At 36.9% G+C, this 22,858-nt stretch overlaps 1 protein-coding gene across 1 annotated transcript in view; it reads left to right on the top strand.

Annotated features, from left to right (window-relative positions):
- The first annotated feature begins 7,453 nt into the window (after positions 1-7,453).
- Redic1 (regulator of DNA class I crossover intermediates 1) overlaps positions 7,454-22,858 on the top strand; it is a 51,043-nt gene continuing 35,638 nt past the window's right edge. The window contains exons 1-5 of the mRNA XM_090328998.1: positions 7,454-7,498; positions 10,072-10,210; positions 12,993-13,125; positions 13,679-13,721; positions 14,839-15,027. Of these exons, the coding sequence (XP_090185124.1) occupies positions 10,105-10,210; positions 12,993-13,125; positions 13,679-13,721; positions 14,839-15,027 (471 nt within the window). The 5' untranslated portion in view covers positions 7,454-7,498; positions 10,072-10,104. The remainder of the gene's footprint in view (positions 7,499-10,071; positions 10,211-12,992; positions 13,126-13,678; positions 13,722-14,838; positions 15,028-22,858) is intronic.

The raw sequence follows: 22,858 nt of genomic DNA, 5'->3' as shown, positions 1-22,858 counted from the left end.
CTCATTTTGTTTTCCTCCCTTCCCTATCCAACTTAAAAACCCAAATACCCATACATTCAATATATCAGATAACCAGATAAAATACTGTAACAATATAAGATAACCAAGGGACAGCAAAAGAGATGAGAGATAACATAGTACATTAAGGACAACAATCACTCATTATATGGCTTTTGTTTTTATATCCTAGAGGTCCTTTCATTTAGTGTCATACTATATGGCCTTATGTATCTAGGTTTTGCGCTATTGCAAATCTCTGCTAGGAGAGCCCAAGGTTTCTACTGATTATGACAAATGAGGGAAACCATTGAGCCTATGTTCCTTTGAGTCTGACTTACTTCACTTAATATGATTTTTTTAAGTCTTTCCATTTCCTTACAAATGGGGCAATGTCGTTCTTTCTGACAGCAGCATAGAATTCCATTGTGTATAAATACCACATCTTGTTGATCCACTCATCAACTGAGGGACATCTGGGTTGGTTCCATATCTTTGCTATGGTAAATAGTGCTTCAATGAACATCGTTGTGCTAGTGGATTTAGTATGTCCTTGTTTCTGAACAATTGGGTAAATGGCAAGTAGTGGAATTGCTTCCTCCCCCTAATTTCAAACAGTCCTATTGCAATTGTGTTTTTCTCTTTATGCATACATATGTTCATTTATGTACATATAGATATATATGATCTTTTATGTACATATGTATCTTTTGGATGTAGCTTCCACATATGAACTTTGTGCATTCTGAAACTAATTCTTAACATGATAATCTTGAATTCTATCCATTTATTTGTCAACAGTTCTATCCATTTATTTACCAACAACATAACTTCTTTCTTCATTATAGCTAAATCATCCTCATTTGTGTATGTATGCACCTTATTCATATGTGATTTTTCTATAACATTGCTATTTTGAATAAGACTGAAATAAACACATATGCATGCATTTCTTTTATATCCTATCTTGTGCAATTTTTGAATGTGTGGCCAAAAGTGGTATCACTTGATCACATGATAGTTCAAGTTTTAGGTTTCTTTTTTTTAAGGAAATTTGATATTTTCCACAGTAATTATATTAATTTACATCCCCATCCACAGTATGTAAGGGGTAATTTCCTTTGGTAATTCATGAACTTTTAAAACCTTTTTTCTTGTATTATGGAAGAAAGGTGTTTGTTGCTTTACTTTTGGGACTCCCTAGATAGCTTAACCTTGTCTGGAACTTGTGATCCTCCTGCTCCCAAGTGCTGAAATAGCCACGTGTGCCACACACATGGCCCGTGACGTATACTTAGAAGCCAGAACTTTCTAACGTATGTCATTACTATTCTTAACACATCAAGATGACCTGCTTTAGTTTTGTGGAAAACCAATGTAAGTACTTTTTCTAGGTTAGCTACGGACTTGAATCTTAATAAGTCCACTAGCTTGTAATGCTAGATTTTGAGCTTTCCGGCTAATGAAGATTTTACTATACCACAAAGCATGAAATGTCTTTCAGATTGTTGGTTATTGATCTTAATTGTGTTTTCCAATTTTAATTATCCTTGGAGATTGATGATAAGATCTTAACATCTTGAAAATTTCTTCTGTGGGTCACTATACTCTGAGGAAAATAAATGAACCAGGAAACTAATAAAACACAACTAAAGAAACAACAATCAAAAACAAATGTATGATTGCTAATGTAAAGTATTTATATGGCATCCATAACATTTAGTTCTTAGTGCAGTTTCAATAGCACTTTGCATACTTTTTGTAAAATATAAGTTAGTGTTATTTTAGCATTTTTTGGCAATGCCAATATGTGTGTTTTGGTCTGAAATTTAAGAGGAGTGTTTCTTTAAAAATTTTTTTTGATGCTGGGCTCCAGTGGATCATGCTTATAATCCTAGCTACTTGGGAGACTAAGAGCTGAATATTGCTGGTCAGAGCCTGCTGGGGCACAAAAGTCCCAGAGACTGTTATCTCCAATTTACCACCAGAAAACCAGAAAACACTGTGGCTCAGCCTGGTAGAGCACTAGCCTTGAGCTGAAGAGCTCAGGGACAGAACCCAGGCTGGGAGTATAGCCTATGGTAGAGTGCTCAACTAGCATGCACTAAGCCCTAGGTTCGATTCTTCAGTACCACATACACAGAAAAATCTGTGACCCAAGTAATAGAGTGTTTGCTAACCTTGAGAAAACCCAAGGACAGTCTCCAGACACTGAATTTAAGCCCCAGGAGGACTGGCAAAAGAAAAAAATTATTATACTTCAGAAGTGATGTATAGAAGGGTTACAGTTACATTAGTTTGGTAAAGAGTACATTCCTTTGGAAAGACTTAGAAAAAATTATATTAAGCAAAGTAGGCCAGACCCAAAGAAAGATAGGCTGCATGGTTTCCCTCATTTGTAATAATCAGAATATGTTTAGAATATTTTTAGCAGAGAATCACAATGGCTCAATAGCTATGTGAATAAAATAATGCTTATTGAAATGAACTTCCAGTAAATGGAAATGAGGGTTTTTATTTTTATTTATTTCCAGTCATGGGGCTTGAACTCAGGGTATGGGCGCTGTCCTTGGCCACTTTTTTGCTCAAGGTTAGTGCTCTGCCACTTGAGCCACAGCACCACTTCTGGTGTTTTCTGTGTATGCAGTATTAGGGAATTGAACCCTGGGCTTTGTGCACGCTAGGCAAGCACTCTACCACTAGGCTATACTCCCAGACCAAGGAATTTTTTTTCCTTTCTCTTTTCCTTCCTTCCTTTCTTTTTTTTTGTGTGTACTATTTGCAGTTATTTCATTTTTTCCCTTTGGTTTATTCCCTTTTGACACCGGTTTTGATTTCTGTACCCTTTGATTTGGGGAAGGGATGGGGAATCACAGAAATGGGACAAAGGGTAAGCCATTGCAACTGATACTCGCTAGACATGTTGGAAATGACCTTCACAGCTTGGGAGGTGGAGGAGCAGGGGAGTGGGAGAAAATGAGGAATTGGGTAACACTGTTCTAGAAGAAATGTCCCCATTACCTTATGTTATTTTAACCCCTCTGTACATCACCTGTACAATAAAATTATATTTAAAAAAAGAGTATGTTTCTTGTGAAGTTGTATAGGGAAGGGAGGAAAACAAGATAAGGGGAGGGGTGGGAGGGAGGAAAATGGGGACCAAGACATGAGAAAAGGTATCAATGTATGTGATGTAATGCACCTTCTATCTGGTGAATATAATGTAACCCTTCTATTAATTACAACAAAAATATATGAAAAAGGAGTACAGTTTTTTTTCTTTTTGCCAGTCATGGGGCTTGAACTCAGGGGCACTGTCCCTGAGCACTTTACCATGAAGCCATATTCTCAGCCTCAAGAGTACATTTCTTTTTGAACAGTGTTACTTCTTCCCTTGCTCTCTCCCAGTTGTTCCCTCCCATCCCTACCCACAAGATATATAGTTCATTTTCAACATAGTATATTTACCATTTTTCTTCAGACCATATCTTACTAGAAAGAATAGGAAAGGACAGAAATTTTTATTTCTTTTGCCATTTGGTGTTCTGTTTTTATGTCTGTCCTTCTCTATTTGTTCTTTTCAGTTCTTTACACTTCATTTTCTACTTCTTAGCAAATAGAATTTGTAACTAATATTTTTATTCTGGCTACTAAGAATAATTTGTATTGTATGAAGTTATGACCTACTGCTTTTCACTTAAGTAGCTACAGTAACACTTTATTTTATTGGTTGTGGGACTTGAACTCTGGGCCTGGGGACTGTTCCTAAGCTCTTCAGCTCAGGGCTACTGCCCTACCCCTTGGCCTGGGCATTGTTCCTGAGCTCTTCAGTCAAGGTTACCATCCTAATCCTTTTGTGCCACAGCACCACTTCCAGTTTTCTGGTGATTAATTGGAGATAAGAGAATTGGAGATAAGAGTCTCATGGACTTTAGTGCTGGGCTGGCTTTGAACTGTGATTCTCAGATCTCAACCTCCTGAATAGCTAGGATTACAGGTGTGAATCATTGCGCTTGGTGACACCTTCCTTCCCTTCCATTCTTTCCTCCCTCCCTCTTCTTCTCCCAACTGTGGTCCCTCCCTGTTTCTGCTTTCCTCCTTTTCTTCCCTCTCTTTCTTTCTTTTCTTCCCTCCAACAAAGTCCCTCTCTCAATGTCCTTATTTGTTTCTTTTTCTCTTTAGTTCTTTCTTTGTGATGCTGAGGTTTGAACTCATAATCTTACGCTCGCTAGGAAAGTACACTGTACCTCCTCAGCCATGGCCTGGTCCTTATTCCAACTTTCATTGAACAAGACAATTACAATATATATATTTTTTAAAGGTATTTTCTAGAATATTGTAACTACTACTCCAAAGATGAGAGTGCCAGTGGCTCACATGTTTATTTCTCAAAAGGCTTATATCTGGGAGAATTTGGTTGAAGGCCAAAATAGGCAGAAAAGTCCTTGAGGCTTTAATCTCCCAAATAATGAGCAAAATGCAAGGCTGGAGACATGGCTATTTGGATTACATGCAAAATTTAGGATATGATTTATGTTTGTCAATTATGAAGCTTGAGCTAATTTCCCATATTACTTAAGGACTGACTCCACTTATCATTGCTACCTTGTTTATGTATTAGTGTAAGGAAAACTATATGTGATTGATTTGAAGCTGGGCATGTGTAATCCTAGCAGGTAAGGAGCCTGAGATCTGAAAATTAGGTTGAAACTGAGGTTAGGCAGACAAATACAAGATAAGAAATATCTCCATTGAACCTGGACAAAGAAGGTAGGGGAAGTGTGGATTGAGTAGTTAGGGTTCTAGACTTGCGCAGAAAAAATTGAGCCGGAGAGTAAAGCCCTGAGGCAAACCTTACTACTGTCACAAAAAGAAAAGAAATGATTCTCTTATATTTCAGACAACCTGTAACTATTTCTAACGTCACATCTTTGCACTTTGCCTACTCAACTTCCCTTAGCAGACAGGCACATTCCCTCTAGATGCCTTGGTGCTTCTCTAAAGCTGCTCTGGCCCTGGGACAAGAATGTTGAAACCCAGAGGCTTGAATTTTCTGACTATGGTTGCATACCCTACAGTCCCAGATATTAAATGTAACTTGTGTCATTCAACAGACATAGGTTTTTTATGTCTGTCTGCCCTACCAGGTTGTCCTATCCACATAAGACACCAAAGGATGCCAGAACTTGTGAGATGTGTGTGAGCTTTGTGTGCAGAAGCACCTAGGCCTGGCTAGGAGTGCTCCCACACAGGGGTCTGTGTTCATGTCTGGGGTCTGTTTTCTGTCTTATGGACTTGGTCTTGCTTTTCTTATGTTTAGCTGTTTCTCTGCTAACCTTCAAGGATATTTCTTTACTACACTGCACTGGCCTGCTATATTTTTAACTAGAAATAAATGAAAGATGAGAGAAAAAATGGGAGGGCGGAGGAAGGGAAGGAAGATATGTAGTTGACTTTTAGATTACTTATTTTAATTTTATTATGCAACAGTTATTTCTAAGACATATTCTTCAGTAGCCCCATTGGTGTGTATTTCTTACCTTATATGCTTTTTTGATAGATACAAGCCATCTCCCTCTGTAGACACTAGGCACTTGCTTTACAGTTGGCTTTATAGGTAAAGAATGAGCATGTACAGCTGGGCTCATGCCTGTAATCCTAGCTACTCAGGAGGCTGAGATCTGAGGATCAAGGTTCAAAGCCAGCCTGGGCACAAAAGGATTTGAGACTCTTTATCTTCAATTAACTTCTAGAAAACGGGAAGTAGGGCTTAGCTCAAGGTTAGGGTGATAGCCTTGAGCTGAAGAGCTCAGGGACAGTATCCAGGCTAGTTCAAGCCCCATAACCCAGCTGACACACTGAAAACTTTACAGGAAGGAATAGGAGATACACTAGGCCTCCTTGGCACAGGTCGAAACTTTCTTAATAAGGACCAAGAATCACAACAAATCAGAGAAAGGCTGGATAAGTGGGACTGCATTAAACTGCAGAGCTTTTGTATGGCAAAGGACATAGCTAGTAAATAGGAAGCCTACAGAGTGGGAGAAGATCTTCACTAACCAAACAACGGACAAAGGCCTCATATCTAAAATATATCAACAACTCAAAAAATTGAATCACTCCAAAACTAATCTCCAAAGTAACAACCATCCCATTAAAAAATGGGCCAAAGACTTAAAGAGAGTCTTCTCTGAAGAAGAAACAAAAATGGCCTATAGACACATGAAGAAATGCTCCACATCTCTGGTCATAAAAGAAATGCAAATCAAAACAACTCTAAGATTCCACCTCACTCCAGTTAGAATGGCCAGGATCAGGAAAAAGAATAATAACAGATGCTGGAAGGGATGTGGCCAGGAGGGATCATTACTGCACTGCTGGTGGGAGTGCAAACTCGTTGAACCAGTATGGAAAGCAGTGTGGCAGTGCCTCAAAAGGCTAAACATAGAACTCCCCTATGACCCAGCAATTCCACTACTTGGCATTTACCCAACCATCCAGAAACAAGGACATACTAAATCCACTAGCACAACAATGTTCATTGTAGCACTATTCACCATAGCAAAGATGGAACCAACCTAGATGTCCCTCAGTTGATGAGTGGATCAACAAGTTGTGGTATTTGTACACAATGGAATTCTATGCTGCTGTCAGAAAAAATGACATCGCCCCATTTGTTAGGAAATGGAAAGACTTAGAAAAAAATCATATTAAGTGAAGTGAGCCAGACTCAAAGGAACATAGGCTCAATGGTTTCCCTCATTTGTCATAATCAGTAGAAACCTTGGGCTCTACTAGCAGAGATCCGCAATAGAGCAAAACCTTGATACATAAGGCCATATAGTATGAAGCTAATTGAAAGGACCTCCAGGATATTGAAACAAAAGCCATATAACGAATGATTGTTGTCCTTTAATGTTGTCTCTCATCTCCTTTGCTGTCCCTTGGTTATCTCATATTGTTATAGTATCTCACTTTGTTATCTGATATATTGAATTTATTTGTATTTGGTTATTTGAAATTTGATAGGTAAGGGGGGAAATTTGATAGGGGTGGGGGTGTGGGGGGGAGGGTAATGGGTACCAAGACATGTGAAAGGGTATCAATGTATGTGAATTAATGCACCTTCTATGTGGCAAATATCATGTAACTCTTTTATTAATTACAATAAAAGTATTTTTAAAAGTAATAAAAAAATAAAATAAAATTCAGGTGTAATTTTGTGTTAAATCATTCACTGTCGATAGGGTGTTTTAAAAATTAGATTACCTAAGAAAATTTTGTGAAATGTATACTAAAAATACTTGGAAGAACATTTTCATACTTCTTTTTTTTTAGCAAATAATGCCATGATCACTACATTTTGGGGTTTTAGTTTCAGATCTGTAGTTAACTGAGATGACAGTCATTTTAAAGACACTTCTTTAATCACTGTGTATTTTGTCTTCATTCCCTTTTTAGGAGCAGGGTTCTGATCAAGCAGGACAGGAGAAAACAAAAGGTAACCAAAATCTGTTTTTATTGATGTCACATATATGCATTAGGCAACTTCTGAAACATTTTTCATCATTTATATTAAATTCACCTAAGTTCAACTTAGTCCTTTAGTCTTCTCCATCCTTATAGACATATCAATTAACTCCCCACTTTGCTCAGGTGGAGACTTAAAAACAATTCTTGATTCTTGCTATCTTGCTAGTGTCAAGATGATATCTGATAATATCATACTCATAGTATTAGCACTGTAATTTGAATTGCCTAGAGTACTGCAAATACTCCCATTTAGTCTTTCTATTTGGCTGATTGCATAATTCATTCATGTAAGCATAACACCTGAGTAGTACACACCTGAGAGAAACTTGTGTGTATATACCTGGAGATATGGATAAGGTTGGATCACTCTTTTGCTAAACTACTAAACAGAAAGAGAAAGGAGAAAGAATTTCATGGAGAGGGAGGAGGAAAGTGAGAGAACAAGCCAAACTTCCATAGTGGTAAAATAATTAAACAGATGGTGTTGTATCTAAGTTATAATAGAGCAGTAAAAATGTTTTAATGATATTTAGGAAGTGTGCAGCACTCTCAAGTATAAAATGCTGAACAAAAGAGGTAACTCACAGAAGACCCCAAGAAAGATTCTTTTTATAAAAGGGCTAAAATGGAAAATAAAAAGGGAAAATATTAAAATGGTATATCAATATAGTTAAAAGTAGTGAAATTTAAAGAAAAGGAGTAATAATGATGAAAACAAACTGATTTGTCAGTTGTGCTATGTACCTTTTGTTAGTCCTGCATACTTTAATCTCATGCATAATTGCTTTTCCTTTCAAATTTTGAAACAAACTCCTCTTACGCTTTGACATACTTACCAGATTTGACTTCCATCTCTCTGGTTGTTGTCTAGTTTTAATAGCTATTTGCAAATTGAAACTTGTTTTTCTTCCCCCTGAAAGTTTTCTCCAGCAAGGGAGACTTGACAAACACAGCAAGCTCTTTCCAGCATTAGTTGACTGTCCAGACAAACCCATTCCTGTGAGGTGTTACACTGCTAGGAGAGTGGCCTCCTGTCTTCTCCACCTGGGTGCCTATGTCGCTGTTTGGGTGGCCTGTAGTGCAGCTGCAAGGCAGAACTGTGCTTCCTTGAGAGTGTGCTAAGTGTTTGCTTTGGGTCTTAATTCTAGTCTGGGAATAGACACTGAATGCTTTTTCCATGCTTCCTAACTAGATGGCTACTCCTAGTCAAGTCTAATACAACTGATTTGTATTCTGTACTTCAGTATTCTTCACTCAGATTCTATTTAATATTCTAAGTACATTCCCTTCCAAAGGAATATTAAATTTGCTCTAGTTAGGACTTTTGTTTTTACATAGATCGTCTTCTTTGTACAATATATTGTAGGCTGCTATTCAAAGTTTTTGTATATTACATATTTAATAATTTGATATATTTAGCAAAGAAATTGTCTTCAGTCATTACTGAGACCATTAGTTTTAGCCTAATCCTCATTTGTACAGAGCAGATGTCATCCTTATTGAAGGCCAAGCAGGTATTAAGATGCATCTTAAAGGAAAGAAAACACGGAGCCTTGAATCTAGTCATTTTAAAAGCTACTATTGAGGGTTGTTTTAAATTAATAGAAAAGTAATTATTGTAAATACAATTTCTCTATCTTCCTTGGTAGAAAAAAAAAACTGAACCTTACTCTTTGTCAGACACAGTCATTTGTCTTGCTAGAAATGCTGAGTTTGGAAGCCAACTTGATAACTAGAGTATAGAGAACAAGCCTCCTTTGTAGAACTCTCTGGAATAAAGGCTTACTCTCTTTGCAGACAGGCTTTCAATTGAGAGTCTTTCAACTGTTCTTCCTAATTCTTGGAAACTTATATTTCTTTCTTTTCCTTTTCCTTTTTATTTTTTGACCAGTCCTGGGGCTTGAACTCAGGGCCTGGGCACTGTCCCTGAGCATCTTTTGCTCAGGGCTAGCACTCTACCACTTGAGCCCCAGTGCCATTTCTGGCTTTTTCTATATAGGTGGTACCAAGGAATTGAACCCAGGGCTTTGAGTATACTAGGCAAGCACTCTACCATTAGGCCACACTTGCAGCCCCAAAGTTTATGTTTCTATCTACTTTTTGGCTCTGATTAACCTTCTAAATTTTGCAAATTATTTCCCAAGAAACCTTTTCTTTCTTCCATTTCTCTTCCTACCATCCGCCAAGCTGTAAGTTACATGCTCTTACTGACAATGTCTTACCATCTCCACCACATTTAATTGTAATTGTGTCACTGTCTTCCTTGCTGTTATTCATCCCAAAATACAGTGCCTTTAAAAAGAACATCTTCATTCTAAGACACTATCATTATATGAACTATCATTTGACTTAGTATTTGCATCCTAAGGTTCCTGTTATTTTATTGCTGAAATATATATACACAGTGTGATTTATATTTATGTGTAAACATATACTGGTGCTGTCACAAAAATATGAAAACAAAATCAGTCTATGATTTTGATTTGTGATTCTGCCTTACATTACTTGGTATACATTAATTCTAATTTTTAAATATTTTAGGAGTATTTTGAAAGGAACAGGTTAAAATCAAAAATGAAATTACTGGGAGTTTTGTCTCCTGCCCCAAATTCTGCTGTCAGTTTAGACCTTCTTAACCTCTACATGGTAAATCAGATATCTTGCAAGAAGAAGACACCTGGTAAGTCCAATGGCATTTTATTTTGAGCTTGATTTTATAACATTTAGCTTTCTAATTAGCTTGAAAATTTAGACCTCAAAGCTGTGGAAAATTAATTTAAAAATTTAGTTGTATTTTTTTTTTTTTGCCAGTCCTGGGCATAAGCGCAGGGCCTGAGCACTGTCCTTGGATTTTCTCAAGGCTAGAACTCTACCACTTGAGCCTCAGCACCACTTCTGTTTTTTTTTCTATATATGTGGTACCGAGGAATTGAACCCAGGTGTTTGTGCATGTTAGGCAAGCACTCTACCACTAGACCAGACTCCCGGTCTGTATTTTTAAATTAGCTGTTAGACTTATTTAAAATATTTTGTTTTGTACAATTTACTTTTATACTGTATACATATTTAAATTACTAGGTATTTAATTTCTAAGATGATAAGTCACCAACGTTTAGCTTGGCAGCAGAGAACAACAAATGTGTTTACACTGATTAAGTAATTCATTTGGGTTGGGTGCTGGTGGCTCACGCCTGTAGTCCTATTTACTCATGAGACTGAGATCTGAGTATCAGGGTTCAAAGCCAGCTTGAGCACAAAATAATTGTGAGACTCTTGTCTACAATTAACCACCAGAAAATAGGAAGTGGCACCGTGGCTCAGAGTGGTAGAGTGCTAGCCTTGAGCTGAAGAGCTCAGGGACAGTGCCCAGACAAGTTCAAGCCCCATAACCACCAACACCACCAACAAAAAAGAAATTTGTTTGGAAGGCAGGTGCCAGTGGCTCACACATATAATCCTACCTACTCAGGGGACTGAGATCAGAGGATCCAAGTTCAAAGTCACCCTGGGAAGCAAGGTCCCCATGAGACCCATCCAGTTAATGACTCCAAAACTGAAGTGACTCCATGGCCTAAGTGGTAGAGCAGTAGACTTGAGCACAAAGAGGCTCAGAGACAGTGCCTGGGCCCTGAGTTCAAGCCCTACAACAGAGGAGAGGCAGAGGGAAGAGGAGAGAGGGGGAGCGAAAGGGAGAAGGAGAGGGGGGAGACAGGAAAGGATGGAGGGAGGGGAGAGGGAAAGGGGAAACGGGGAGAGGGAGGGAGGGAAAAGGAGGGGTTTGTTTGGAAGGTATACCTGAAGTGGTTTCCTGTCTCATAACTTGAATTATTTCTTACATATTTTTTTGTTTTTGTTTTTGCTGGTCCTGGGGCTTGAACTTAGGGCTTGGATGCTGTCCCTGAGCCTCTTTGTCTCTTTGTGCTCAAGGCTAGTGCTCTACCACTTGAGCTACAACACTGCTTTTGGTAGTTTATTGGAGATGAGTGTCTCACACATTTTACTGTGGAGACTGTCTTGGAACTGTGATCTTCAGATTTCAGCCTCTTGAGTAGGTAGGATTACAGGTGTGAGCCATTGGCACCTGGCTTAGACATTCTTAAAGTGGACTACAATAGTCCTCTGTTTCAAACTAAAATTCATTTTTTCTTGTACTTTGGTTAAAAGCAAATCAGAATATCCCTTCCCTTTCTTAAGAAAACTTGTATCTAATACTGAATTTTTAAAAGAAGTACAAAAATGATAAGTTAGATAAACCATTAGGAAAGAAATTGATCAGCATTTTAGTATTTCTTTAATATCTTTTCAGTTTTTCCTATTACGTGATTTGCTTTGAAGAGAGCAGTGGAAACTAAAAATGATTTTCTTGCTTCCAGCAGGTTTTCTAAATCCCAGGTTACCATTTTAGGGGTACTACCATCATGTTCTTTTCATATGTATATTCATCCAGTCACACAACAAATTTACTAACTACTTATGATAAGAACTGCATTTGGATACTGAAAATGAGACAGAAAGCAATGCTTTATCAGGACTCATAGCTGTTAATGACAGAAATCCAAAGCAGATATACATTCGTTTAATTAAAAGGAGGACTGATAGTGCAGTGGGTCTCAGTGATAACTTTAATCAGGAATTTGAATGTTAAGAGTTTTTCAAAGAGTAGAGCTTTATTCTCTCATTGTCTTCATTATTAAGGCTTCAAACCTTGTTTTAAGAAACTAACGTTGCTTACCTGTTAAGTTTGCCACCAGAGGTGGTTTCCAGATCTTTAATTCTTTTGGAAGTATATTCTCGTTTAGTATTGGCATTTAGTTTTGGTAGTGAAACAACTTTACTTGTAATCAGTTGTTAGCATTCTATTTTTGGTTAGCATTCTATTATTATTATTATTATTAGTTTATCTTTCATCAAATAGCTACTTCCAAATCAAAACTTGATAGGCAGACAGAAAGTCCCCATTAGAACTATAAAGTTAGACTGGTACAAAAAAGATTTCTCAGGAAAAGAAAGACTACCCCCCCAAAAAAAGAAAACCATTTAGCATGAGAGCATTTTAGCTTATCTTTATAAAGACAAGATAACATTAAGTTTAAAATTTAGTGGGTGAGGTAAAACTCATCAAATGAGATAAAGTATAAAGACGTGCTACACTAGAAAATGTGTAGGGCTTTGAGTACGTATCACAAAATGTCATGTATTTGAGAGAACAGGACAGTCTTGCAGGTACAAATTCATTGCAGGAAGTTCTGTAATGAATTAATAGGGCCTTCTCTTGAGGTTAGTTAAGGTGGCAAAATATTCTCAACTTTGTGTGATAGTCATATGTACAGTATCTCTGTCATATACAATATGTGCTTGTATAAAGCATTTCAGGTACATATTTATCTACTGAAGATGATTTATCGTTTTCACAGTGTTTTCTTCTAATTTGTAAATTATTGTTTAAATTTTTTAACTTACAGAGACTATGAAAAAACCAGTCCACGTGAATATGAACAGAGACATAAAAATCCCTCTAAGAAAGCATGATTTAGAACTTCCAATGTCACCTAATTGCACACCTTCTAAACTCTGCCTTGATGATGCAGAAGACAAGTGAGTTTTCACTGAGACTTACTTTGTTACATATTTAAACTGATTACTATCAAATTTTTTGGCGGGGAGGCAGTACCAAGGATTGAACATAAGATTCCTGCTCATAAGATTCTCTACCAATTTAGCCATGCCTCTAGTCCTGTTTTGTTTTCTGGCTATTTTGGAGATGAAGTCTCAAGAAGACTTCTGCCTGGGCTGGCCTTAAACTACATGTAGCTAAGATAACAGGTATGTGAGCTTCCTCTAACCTGGATTTGACTCATTCATTGAAAAAGTATTAAGAGCTTGCCTTTGAGCTTCAGTTTTGTTCGATATTATGAAAGTATTAGGACCTTTATCAAAGGACCTAGATGTTTTGTACACATAATTCAATTTTCTTCATGATTAAGTGATTATTCTCATATTAATAGGATTTTTATCAAAGCTCAATAATGTTACTATCCTGGAAGGATTTACTGTTTTGTTTGTTGGGGTAGAACCCTGCGCATTTTAGGGAAATAAAATGAATTTTATTATACTTAGAGTTTTCACCTTAAAGTTTTCTTTCCATTAGTATACACTCTCAGGAACAGGGGAACAAGGAAGAACTAATTCAGGTAAGTTTTTAAAATTTAATTTCTAAATTATTTTAACAATTGTGACATGTCAATGAATGACCTAAATTTTTGAACTTTAGAAAAATTAGTTTTAACTTTGAAAGAAAATTTTTATAGTCTTTTTTGTTTTTCCTTGGCAGAACAGGACTTTGAACTCAAGGCCTTTCTTTTGCTTCCCAGGCAGTCACTCTGCCACCTGAGCCATATCTCTAGCCAATTTTGCCTTCTTTAATTTTTTTTTTGTTGGTGATTTGACTTGAACTCTGGACCTGGGTGTTGTCCCTGAGCTCTTCAGCTCAAGGCTAGCACTCTACTCTTTGAGTCACAGTGCCATTTCTGGTTTTGTGGTGGTTAATTGGGGATAAGAGTTTCATGGACTTTTGTGCCCTGATGGCTTTGAACCTTGATCCTCAAATCTCAGCCTCCTGAGTATCTAGGATTACAGGCGTGCGCCACTGCGCCCGGCTTCTTTAACTTGAATAAAAATAAAGTCTTGTTTTTTGGTTGGGCCAGCCTGAACTTCACTCCTCCTATTTATGGTCCCCACCCATCTGAGATGACAGGTGTGTGCCAGGGTTGTATTAGTTGAGATGGGTCTTGTAAACTTTTTCTCTGTGTTGGCCTCAAACCACGATGCTCTCCCCACCTGCTATGTAGCTAGGATTGCAGATGTGAGCCACTGCCTTAGCTACAATTGTTTCAAGCAAATAAAATCTTAATCAATTAGAAAATATGTACATTAAGAATAAAGTTTGAAATTTTGTTTAATGTCCAATGTCTATTATTGACTTCTTTCCCTTGGATTGCTAGAGTTAAACTAGATCAGCAATCTTGTCACTTGTAGTTACTGATAATCATCTCTTATATTAGAGGAGGACATGTAAATGTAGCAGGGGTGCCTGAGGGTACAAGAGGAAGATGAAAATGGCAGGTAGAAATGAGTTGAAAGACAGTCTTACTTATTTACCTGTCTTACGTTAGAAAATTCTACCAGTTACAGATGGCTTAGCCTACTTCGGCCTCTTGTAACGTATGCTTTTTTTTCCACCTTAGTTTTGGCATTTTAACTTGTTTAATTTTTGTATTCTAAGTGATTTTTGTAATTTTTTTCCTACAGTTGTCGCAGCACATGGGCTCATACCGTATGTTTGCACCTCAGTTTCACAGAAGAGAAAACTGTAGTTATCCCTCACCATCTTTTTCTACAGATTTGTCTTCTAACAAACATAGTCCAAGGCAGAAGTGCACTCCCAGAGTAACACTAAATCCTTGGAAACCTGCATATGAAACAACTCAAAATAACCAGGTATTTGGAATCACTAGTCCTTACCTGTCATTATATTGCTAGGATATATTCTCTCATCTCATTTGACAGATTTGAAAATTGTAAGTTTGTAATTTCTACAGATAAAATCAAAAGAGAAGATAGATGGAGGCTAATAGTTTCTTTTCAGTCAAAATTTAATTTTTGTACATTGATGGTAAATCCCAAAACTGAGATATTTTAAAAGTTTTGGAGATGGTCATTTGTTTAGAAAATTATTGCTAGCCCAGTTGAAAAATTCTTGAGTGTATTTTATTGGACATGTTTGCAATCACTGTAATGGCTAGTTGGGATGTCCCGGTGATCCATTGTGCACGGCATACTGTCCCATTCATGTCATGTCTCCTAAAGATAATTGTGATGGCCTGATTCTCTTAAGAATTTGAGAGCTGACAACTGATTTTGTATCACTTTAACTAATAGTTTCTGTAGGAACCCAAAGGTTCAATCACATATCCCAGGTTTTTTAATTTTTTTTTTTTGCCAGTCCTGGGCTTGAGCTCAGGGCCTAAGCACTGTCCTTGGACTTTCTCAAGGCTAGAGCTCTACCACTTGAGCCTCAGCACCACTTCCGGCTTTTTTTCTATATATGTGGTACTATGAAATCATACCTGAGTCTTTGTGCATGCTAGATAAGCATTGTACCACTAGGCCAAACTCCTGGCCCACATATCCCAGTTTTAAATGTCTAAATATCCTAATCCTAGAAAATATTTTTCATTTAATACATAGCTTAAATATAGGATTACTAAAGGTTACTACCGCTGTAATATATAATGGCAAAAAGATGTATGCATGTTTTGTAAGAATATTTACTTGTTAATTTCTCTATTCTTAGCATGCAAAGTTTTAGAGCCAGTAAATTTTGAACATCTGTGAAAGACATTAAACTAGTTATTAAACTATTCATGTAGCTTATATATACCTGCATTCATACATACATACATACATACATACATACATAATATACATAGATACTTCTATATAGTGTCCTTATATTTAAAATGGGACTATGGGTAATTTAAGTGCAAGACATAGCATTTGCTACATAGGTACTCTATCACTGCCCTTTCTATCACCCCTTTCCTTTCTTGCTCTAGTTACTTTGTGGATAAGAGTGCCCCATTTTTGTTCCATGTTACCCTGAGAACACAATCCTCTAAACTATTTCTCTCACTAAGCTGAGATTACAAGCATGAGTTAGCCTGCCTGCTCTGTTTATTGAAAAGAGTTCTCCCTAACTTCTTATGCATGCTGGCCTTGAACTACAATCCTCCCTATCTCTGCTATTGAAGTAGCTGGATTTATAGGCATGAGCTACTGTTTCCAGCCCTAGTTTATACATTAAAGACAAACTCTTCTGTTGTGACTATTTTATAGCTTATCTTTGCTCTGTGGAATAGTTTCAGATAGAAAATAAAACACTGATATATATATATATATATATATATTTGAAAAGTCTCTTTTCATATATATGTGTATGTTTGTGTTTATGTAGCTATGGATTCATGATTAACTCTAGACAGTAGTGTTTTAATCCTTCCATGCAGACTGGAAAGAGTGGCTAATGACATTCTCCATGTCATTGTGTCATCATGTGAAGTGTTAGGATGTACTTAATTTATTATTTTGATGGATTTATAGGCAACCACCAGTATCTCCTCAAAATAGAGAGGTGGTAGGGACGGAGTGGGATCAAACCCAAGACCTCCCACTTGATAAGCTAGCACTATTTCGCGTTGTACCCTCACCTTCCATCTCTTTCAGTGGGACGTCTTTTTTATTTCTCATATCAAGTTTGATTTTTTTATTTCTATACTTCTGCCACTGTCCTGATACCATCTCTTTTTCAGCTAGAACTATTTGTTAATTGAGACTTGAATATCAGCTATTCCTGTCTTTGGTCTTTTTTCCCCTGCAAAGACGGCACATGGCATCTTTTTTACTTCCCTCTTTTTTTGCTGTTGTTGTCGAAACAGGGTCTTGCCTTGTATCACACAGTACAGCGCTCAGTATGTAGCCAAGGCTGGCTAGAAACTTGTCATCCTCCTGCTTCTACCTCCCACATGAAAGGATTACAGAGATGTAATTCTATGACCAGCTCTCAGATTTTTGCAATTGATGTCTTTGGACTTTGGTTTTTATGTTCATGGATAATAAGTGAAATATACTATTGATAAAAATCATTATTACTGGATAAATTAGTAAATTAGTATTGGGCCAATATATGATATTGTAAGATACTTTGCACTTTAACAGGTGATTTTCTTAACACTCTTCACACACTATCCTCATTTTGTACTGAAATATATTGGTATTCAGAAAAATTAAAAAGTAAAAAGTAATTCAAAACTACTGAATACGTGGAAGAACAAATGATTGTTTTGTTAGAGGAATTTAGATTTTAGTTAATCAGGACCTTGTTCAACGTACTGTAAACTCCATTATTAATTATTCAAACATTACATTGGATTTTTAAAAAATGTTTATTTTGGTCTTTAAAGAACTAAAATTACTTTGTTTTTGTGCTGGGGCTTGGACTCAGACCTCAAGATTCTTTTCATATATTTTTTATTGTAATTAATAGAAGGGATACATTATATTCACCAGATAGAAGGTGTATTACTTCACATACATTGATACCCTTTCTCATGTCTTGGTGCCCATTTCCCACCTCCACCCCTCATCATGTTTCCCCCCCTTCCCGATCCACTTTCAAATAACCAAATACACATTTATCCAATATATCAGATAACAAAGTGAAATACTGTAACAATATGAGATAAGCAAGGGACAGCAAAAGAGGCGAGAGATAACGTAGTACATTAAAACAATCACTCATTCTATGGCTTTTGTTTTTATACCCTAGAGGTCCTTTCATTTAGCATCATACTGTATGGCCTTATGTATCTAGATTTTGCTCTATTGCAAATCTCTGCTAGGAGAGCCCAAGGTTTCTACTGATTATGACAAATGAGGGAAACCATTGAGCCTATGTTCCTTTGAGTCTGACTTACTTCACTTAATATGATTCTAAGACTTTCCATTTCCTTACAAATGGGGCAATGTCGTTCTTTCTGACAGCAGCATAGAATTCCATTGTGTATAAATACCACATCTTGTTGATCCACTCATCAACTGAGGGACATCTGGGTTGGTTCCATATCTTTGCTATGGTAAATAGTGCTGCAATGAACATCATTGTGCTAGTGGATTTAGTATGTCCTTGTTTCTGGATGGCTGGGTAAATGCCAAGTAGTGGAATTGCTGGGTCATAGGGGAGCTCGATGGTTAGTCTTTTGAGGAACTGCCATACTACTTTCCATAGTGGTTGAACGAGTTTGCACTCCCACCAGCAGTGTAGTAGTGATCCCTCCTGGCCACATCCCCTCCAGCATCTGTTGTTATTAGATTTCTTGATCATGGCCATTCTAACTGGAGTAAGGTGGAATCTTAGAGTTGTTTTGATTTGCATTTCTTTTATGACCAGTGATGTAGAGCATTTCTTCATGTGTCTATAGGCCATTTTTGTTTCTTCTTCAGAGAAGACTCTTTAAGTCTTTGGCCCATCTTTTAATGGGATGGTTGTTACTTTGGAGATTAGTTTTGGAGTGATTCAATTTTTTGAGCTGTTGATATATTTTAGATATGAGGCCTTTGTCTTTTGTATGGTTAGTGAAGATTTTCTCCCATTCTGTAGGCTTCCTATTTAATTTACTAGCTATGTTCTTTGCCCTACAGAAGCTCTGCAGTTTAATGCAGTCCTACTTATCCAGCCTTTCTCTGATTTGTTGTGTTTCTTGGTCCATATTGAGAAAGCTTCGGCCTGTGCCAAGGAGGCCTAGAGTGTTTCCTATTCTTTCTTATAAAGTTTTCAGTGTGTCAGCTTTTACCTGGAAGACCTCAAGATTTTTTTTAAAGCTCAAGGTTACTGCTCTGCCACTTGAGCCACGATTTCACTGCTGACTTTTTGGTGGTTAATGGAAGAAAAAAAGTCAGACGTCTGCCTGGGCTGGCTTTGAACCATGGTCTTCAGACCTCAGACTCCTGAATAGCTAGGATTATAGACTTGAGATACTGGTGCCTGGCTTAAATATACATACATACATACATACATACATACATACATACATACATACATATATATGTGTATATATATATATATGTTGCCATTCCTGGGTCTTGAACTCAGGGTCTGAATACTGTCCCTGGGCTTTCTTAAGGGTAGAGCTCTAACACTTGAGCCACATCACCACTTCTGGCTTTTTATGTATGAGATACCCAGGAATTGAACACAGGTCTTCGTACATGCTAGGCAAGCACTCTACCACTAGACCAAACTCCCAGACCCATAAATACATATTTTTTATTAAAGAATTTATTAACATTGATTTTTACATAGTATTTCAAATGATGTATTTAACAAACAAGTATTCAAGAAGGGAATCTCTGTATACAATCACTGGCACTTAGATTTTAGAACATAATTAAAATTAGGCTGAGGGTTTGCATGTCACAGATATATATTAATCTATGTAATAAAAATTATGTGTATAGAGTCATAAATTTTTATGTCTATGTATCTGTGTTTTTATTCCTAATACCATGTCTAAAGCATTGGGTATGCAAAATTGAGTCCTCTCTCTTGTACTGTTTGGATCTAATAGCCACACATTAAGGATACTATGTGCCTTTTTGTTCTTTTGGTCTTGACTTGTCTGACTCAACATGATTCACTCTAGATTTGTCCACTTTCCTGAAAATGCTGTTATTTTATCTTGTCTGTTGGCCATGTAGAATTCCATAGTATATATATATATATATTATATATCACATTTTCTGTATCCATTCATCTGCAGTGGGGCATCTGGATTGTTTCCATCGCCTGGCTATTGTGAATAGTGCAGAGATAAACATAGCTGAGCAGGTGTCCTTATCATATCTTGGATTATGATGTTCAGGATAGATGCCCAGAAGTGGTATGGCGGGATTGAAGGGAAGGTCTATTTTCAGTTCTTTCAGAAACCTCCACACTGCTTTCCAGAGTGGCTGAACTTGCTTACAGTCCCAACAGCGGTGCAGTCAGGTTCCTTTTTCTCCACAACCCCACTAGCAAATCTCATTGTCTTGAGTTCAAAATCTTGACCATTCTTGTTGGGTTAAGATGGTATCTTAGGGTTGTTTTTTTTTGCATTTCCTTTATGACCATAGATGATGAATATTTTCTCATATGCTTTTCTGCCATTTTAATCTCTTCTTCTGATAGGTCTCTCTTTAGTTCCCTTGCCCATTTAGTGAATGGTTTATTGGGTTTGGGGGGGATTAGTTTCTTGAGTTCCCTGTAGATACTAGATATTAAGCATTTGTCAGATGTATTGTTGGTGAATATCTTTTCCCAGTTGGTTGGCTGTCTCTCTACTTTTGCAACTATGTTTTTATCTGTACAGAAACTTTTTATTTTTAGGTAGTCCCATTTATGGAGTCTCTCTCCAATCTGTTGTGACCCTGGGATTTTGTTCAGGAATTTTTTTTCTGTGCCTCTGAATTCCAGTGTATCTCCAACTCTGTCTTGTGGCTGTTTCAGGGTTTCTGGTCTGACATCGAGGTCTTTGATCCACTTTGAGTTAATGCTTGTGCATGGCGAAAGGCTAGGGTCAATTTTTAGTTTTCTTCATGTGACTGCCCTGTTTTGCCAGCATCAATAATTGAGTAGACGGTGTTTGTTCCACTGTATATCTTTGGCTCCTTTGTCAGATACAAGTTGACTATAGGTATGTGGTTGTATTTCTGGATCTTCTGTTCCATTGATCTTCTGGTCTATTTTTGTGCCAATACCAGGCTGGTTTTGTCATTATGATTCTATAGTAGAATTTGAAGTCTGGTATTGTAATACCACCTGCAATGCTCTTTTTGCCTAGAATTGTTGTGGCTATTCTAGGTCTTTTCTTGTTCCATATGAACCTTTCGATTCTATCTTCAATTTCAATCTTCAATTTCAGTAAAGAATGTCTTTGGGATTTTGACGGGGATTGCAGTGAATTTGTATATCAATTTTGGCAGTGTGGCCATTTTCACTGTATTAGTTCTCCCTACCCATGAGTATGGGATATCTTTTCATTTCCTGGTGTCCTCTTTAATTTCTTTCCTTAGGCTTTTATAGTTTTCATTGAACAATTCCTTTACATCTTTAAGTTAATTCCTAAGTATTTTATTCTTTTGGGGGTTATTGCAAATGGAGTCATTTTCTTGATTTGACCTTCTGTTTGCATATTGTTGGTGTACAAGAAGGGTACTTACCTTTGCAGGTTGACTTTGTATCCTGCCACTTTGCTAAAGTGGTTTATTAATTCTAGGAGTTTGGGAGTGGAGCTTATTGGGTCACACTCAGGTAGAGGATCATGTCATCTGCAAATAGGGATAATTTAATTTCTTCTTTCCCTATGTGGATCCCTTTGGTGTCCTTTTCTTGCCTTATTTCACTGGCTAAGAGTTCCAGCACTATATTGAAGAGAAGTGGAGAGAGTGGGCATCCCTGTCTAGTTCCTGATTTTAAGGTAAATGGTTCCAGTCTTTCACCATTTAGTATAATACTGGCTGTAGTTTTGTCATATATGGCTTTAATTATTTTAAGGAATGTACCTCTTATTCCTATTTTTTCTAGTGCTTTCAACATGAATGGATGTTGTATTTTGTCAAATGCCTTCTCTGCGTCAAGAGAAATTATCATATGATTCTTATCCTTAGCTCTACTGATTTGATGAACATTGATTTGTGAATGTTAAACCAGCCTTGCATCTGTGGGATGAAGCCTAGTTGATCATAGTGTATACTTTTTAAAATTTGTTTCTGGATTCTGTTGGCTAGTATTTTGTTGAGGATTTTTGCATCTGTGTTCATTAGAGAGACCGGTCTGTAGTTCTCTTTTTGTTGGGTCTTTCTCTGGTTTGAGGATGAGAGTAAAATTAGCTTCATAAAATGAGTTTGGTATTGCTCCTTCTGCTTCTATTTCTCGTAAGAGTTTCAAGAGTTTAGGTATTACTTCATCTTTAAACGTCTTGTAGAATTCCGCAGTGAAACTGTGTAGACCTGGACTCTTCTTGGTTGGCATTTCCGTGATTGCTTCCACTATTTCATTGTATGAAATTAATTTGTTCAATTTGTTTACCTCTTCATTGTTCAATATGGGTACCCTATATTTAAAAAGTCATCCATTTCTTCTACATTTTCTTGTTTCTTTGAATATAAGCCTTGCTAGTACTTACTCATAATGGACTGAATTTTTTGGATATCGGTCGTGAGTATTCCCATAGGTCTCTAATCTTGTTTATTTGAGTCTCCTCTCCTTTTTTTTAAATTAATTTTGCCAGGGGTCTGTCCATTTTGTTGAGTCTTTTTTTTCCTTAATATATTTTTATTGTAATTAATAGAAGGGTTACATGATATTTGCCAGATAAATGGTGCCTTAATTCCCACACATTGATACCCTTTCACATGTCATGGTCCCCATTTCCCTTCCCCCCTCCCTCACCCCTCATCTTGTTTTCCCCCTTTCCCTATCCAATTTCAGATAACCAAATACAATTATATCTGATATATCAAGTAACAAAGTGAGATAGTGTAACAATATGAGATAACCAAGGGACAGTAGAAGTGATGAGAGATAACATAGTACCTTAAGAACAGCAATGATTAATTATATGGCTTATGTTTAAATCATATTTTAAATGACAAGTTTAACAATTGTTCAAGGAGGAAATCTCTAATTACATTCTTTGGGACTTAGTCTTTAGAACTTAATCAAAATTAGGCTAAC

Source organism: Megascapheus bottae, chromosome 2 (assembly GCF_031878675.1).
Source record: "Megascapheus bottae isolate mThoBot1 chromosome 2, mThoBot2.hap1, whole genome shotgun sequence".
NCBI lineage: Eukaryota > Metazoa > Chordata > Mammalia > Rodentia > Geomyidae > Megascapheus > Megascapheus bottae.
This window is presented reverse-complemented; position numbering and strand designations above follow the sequence as displayed.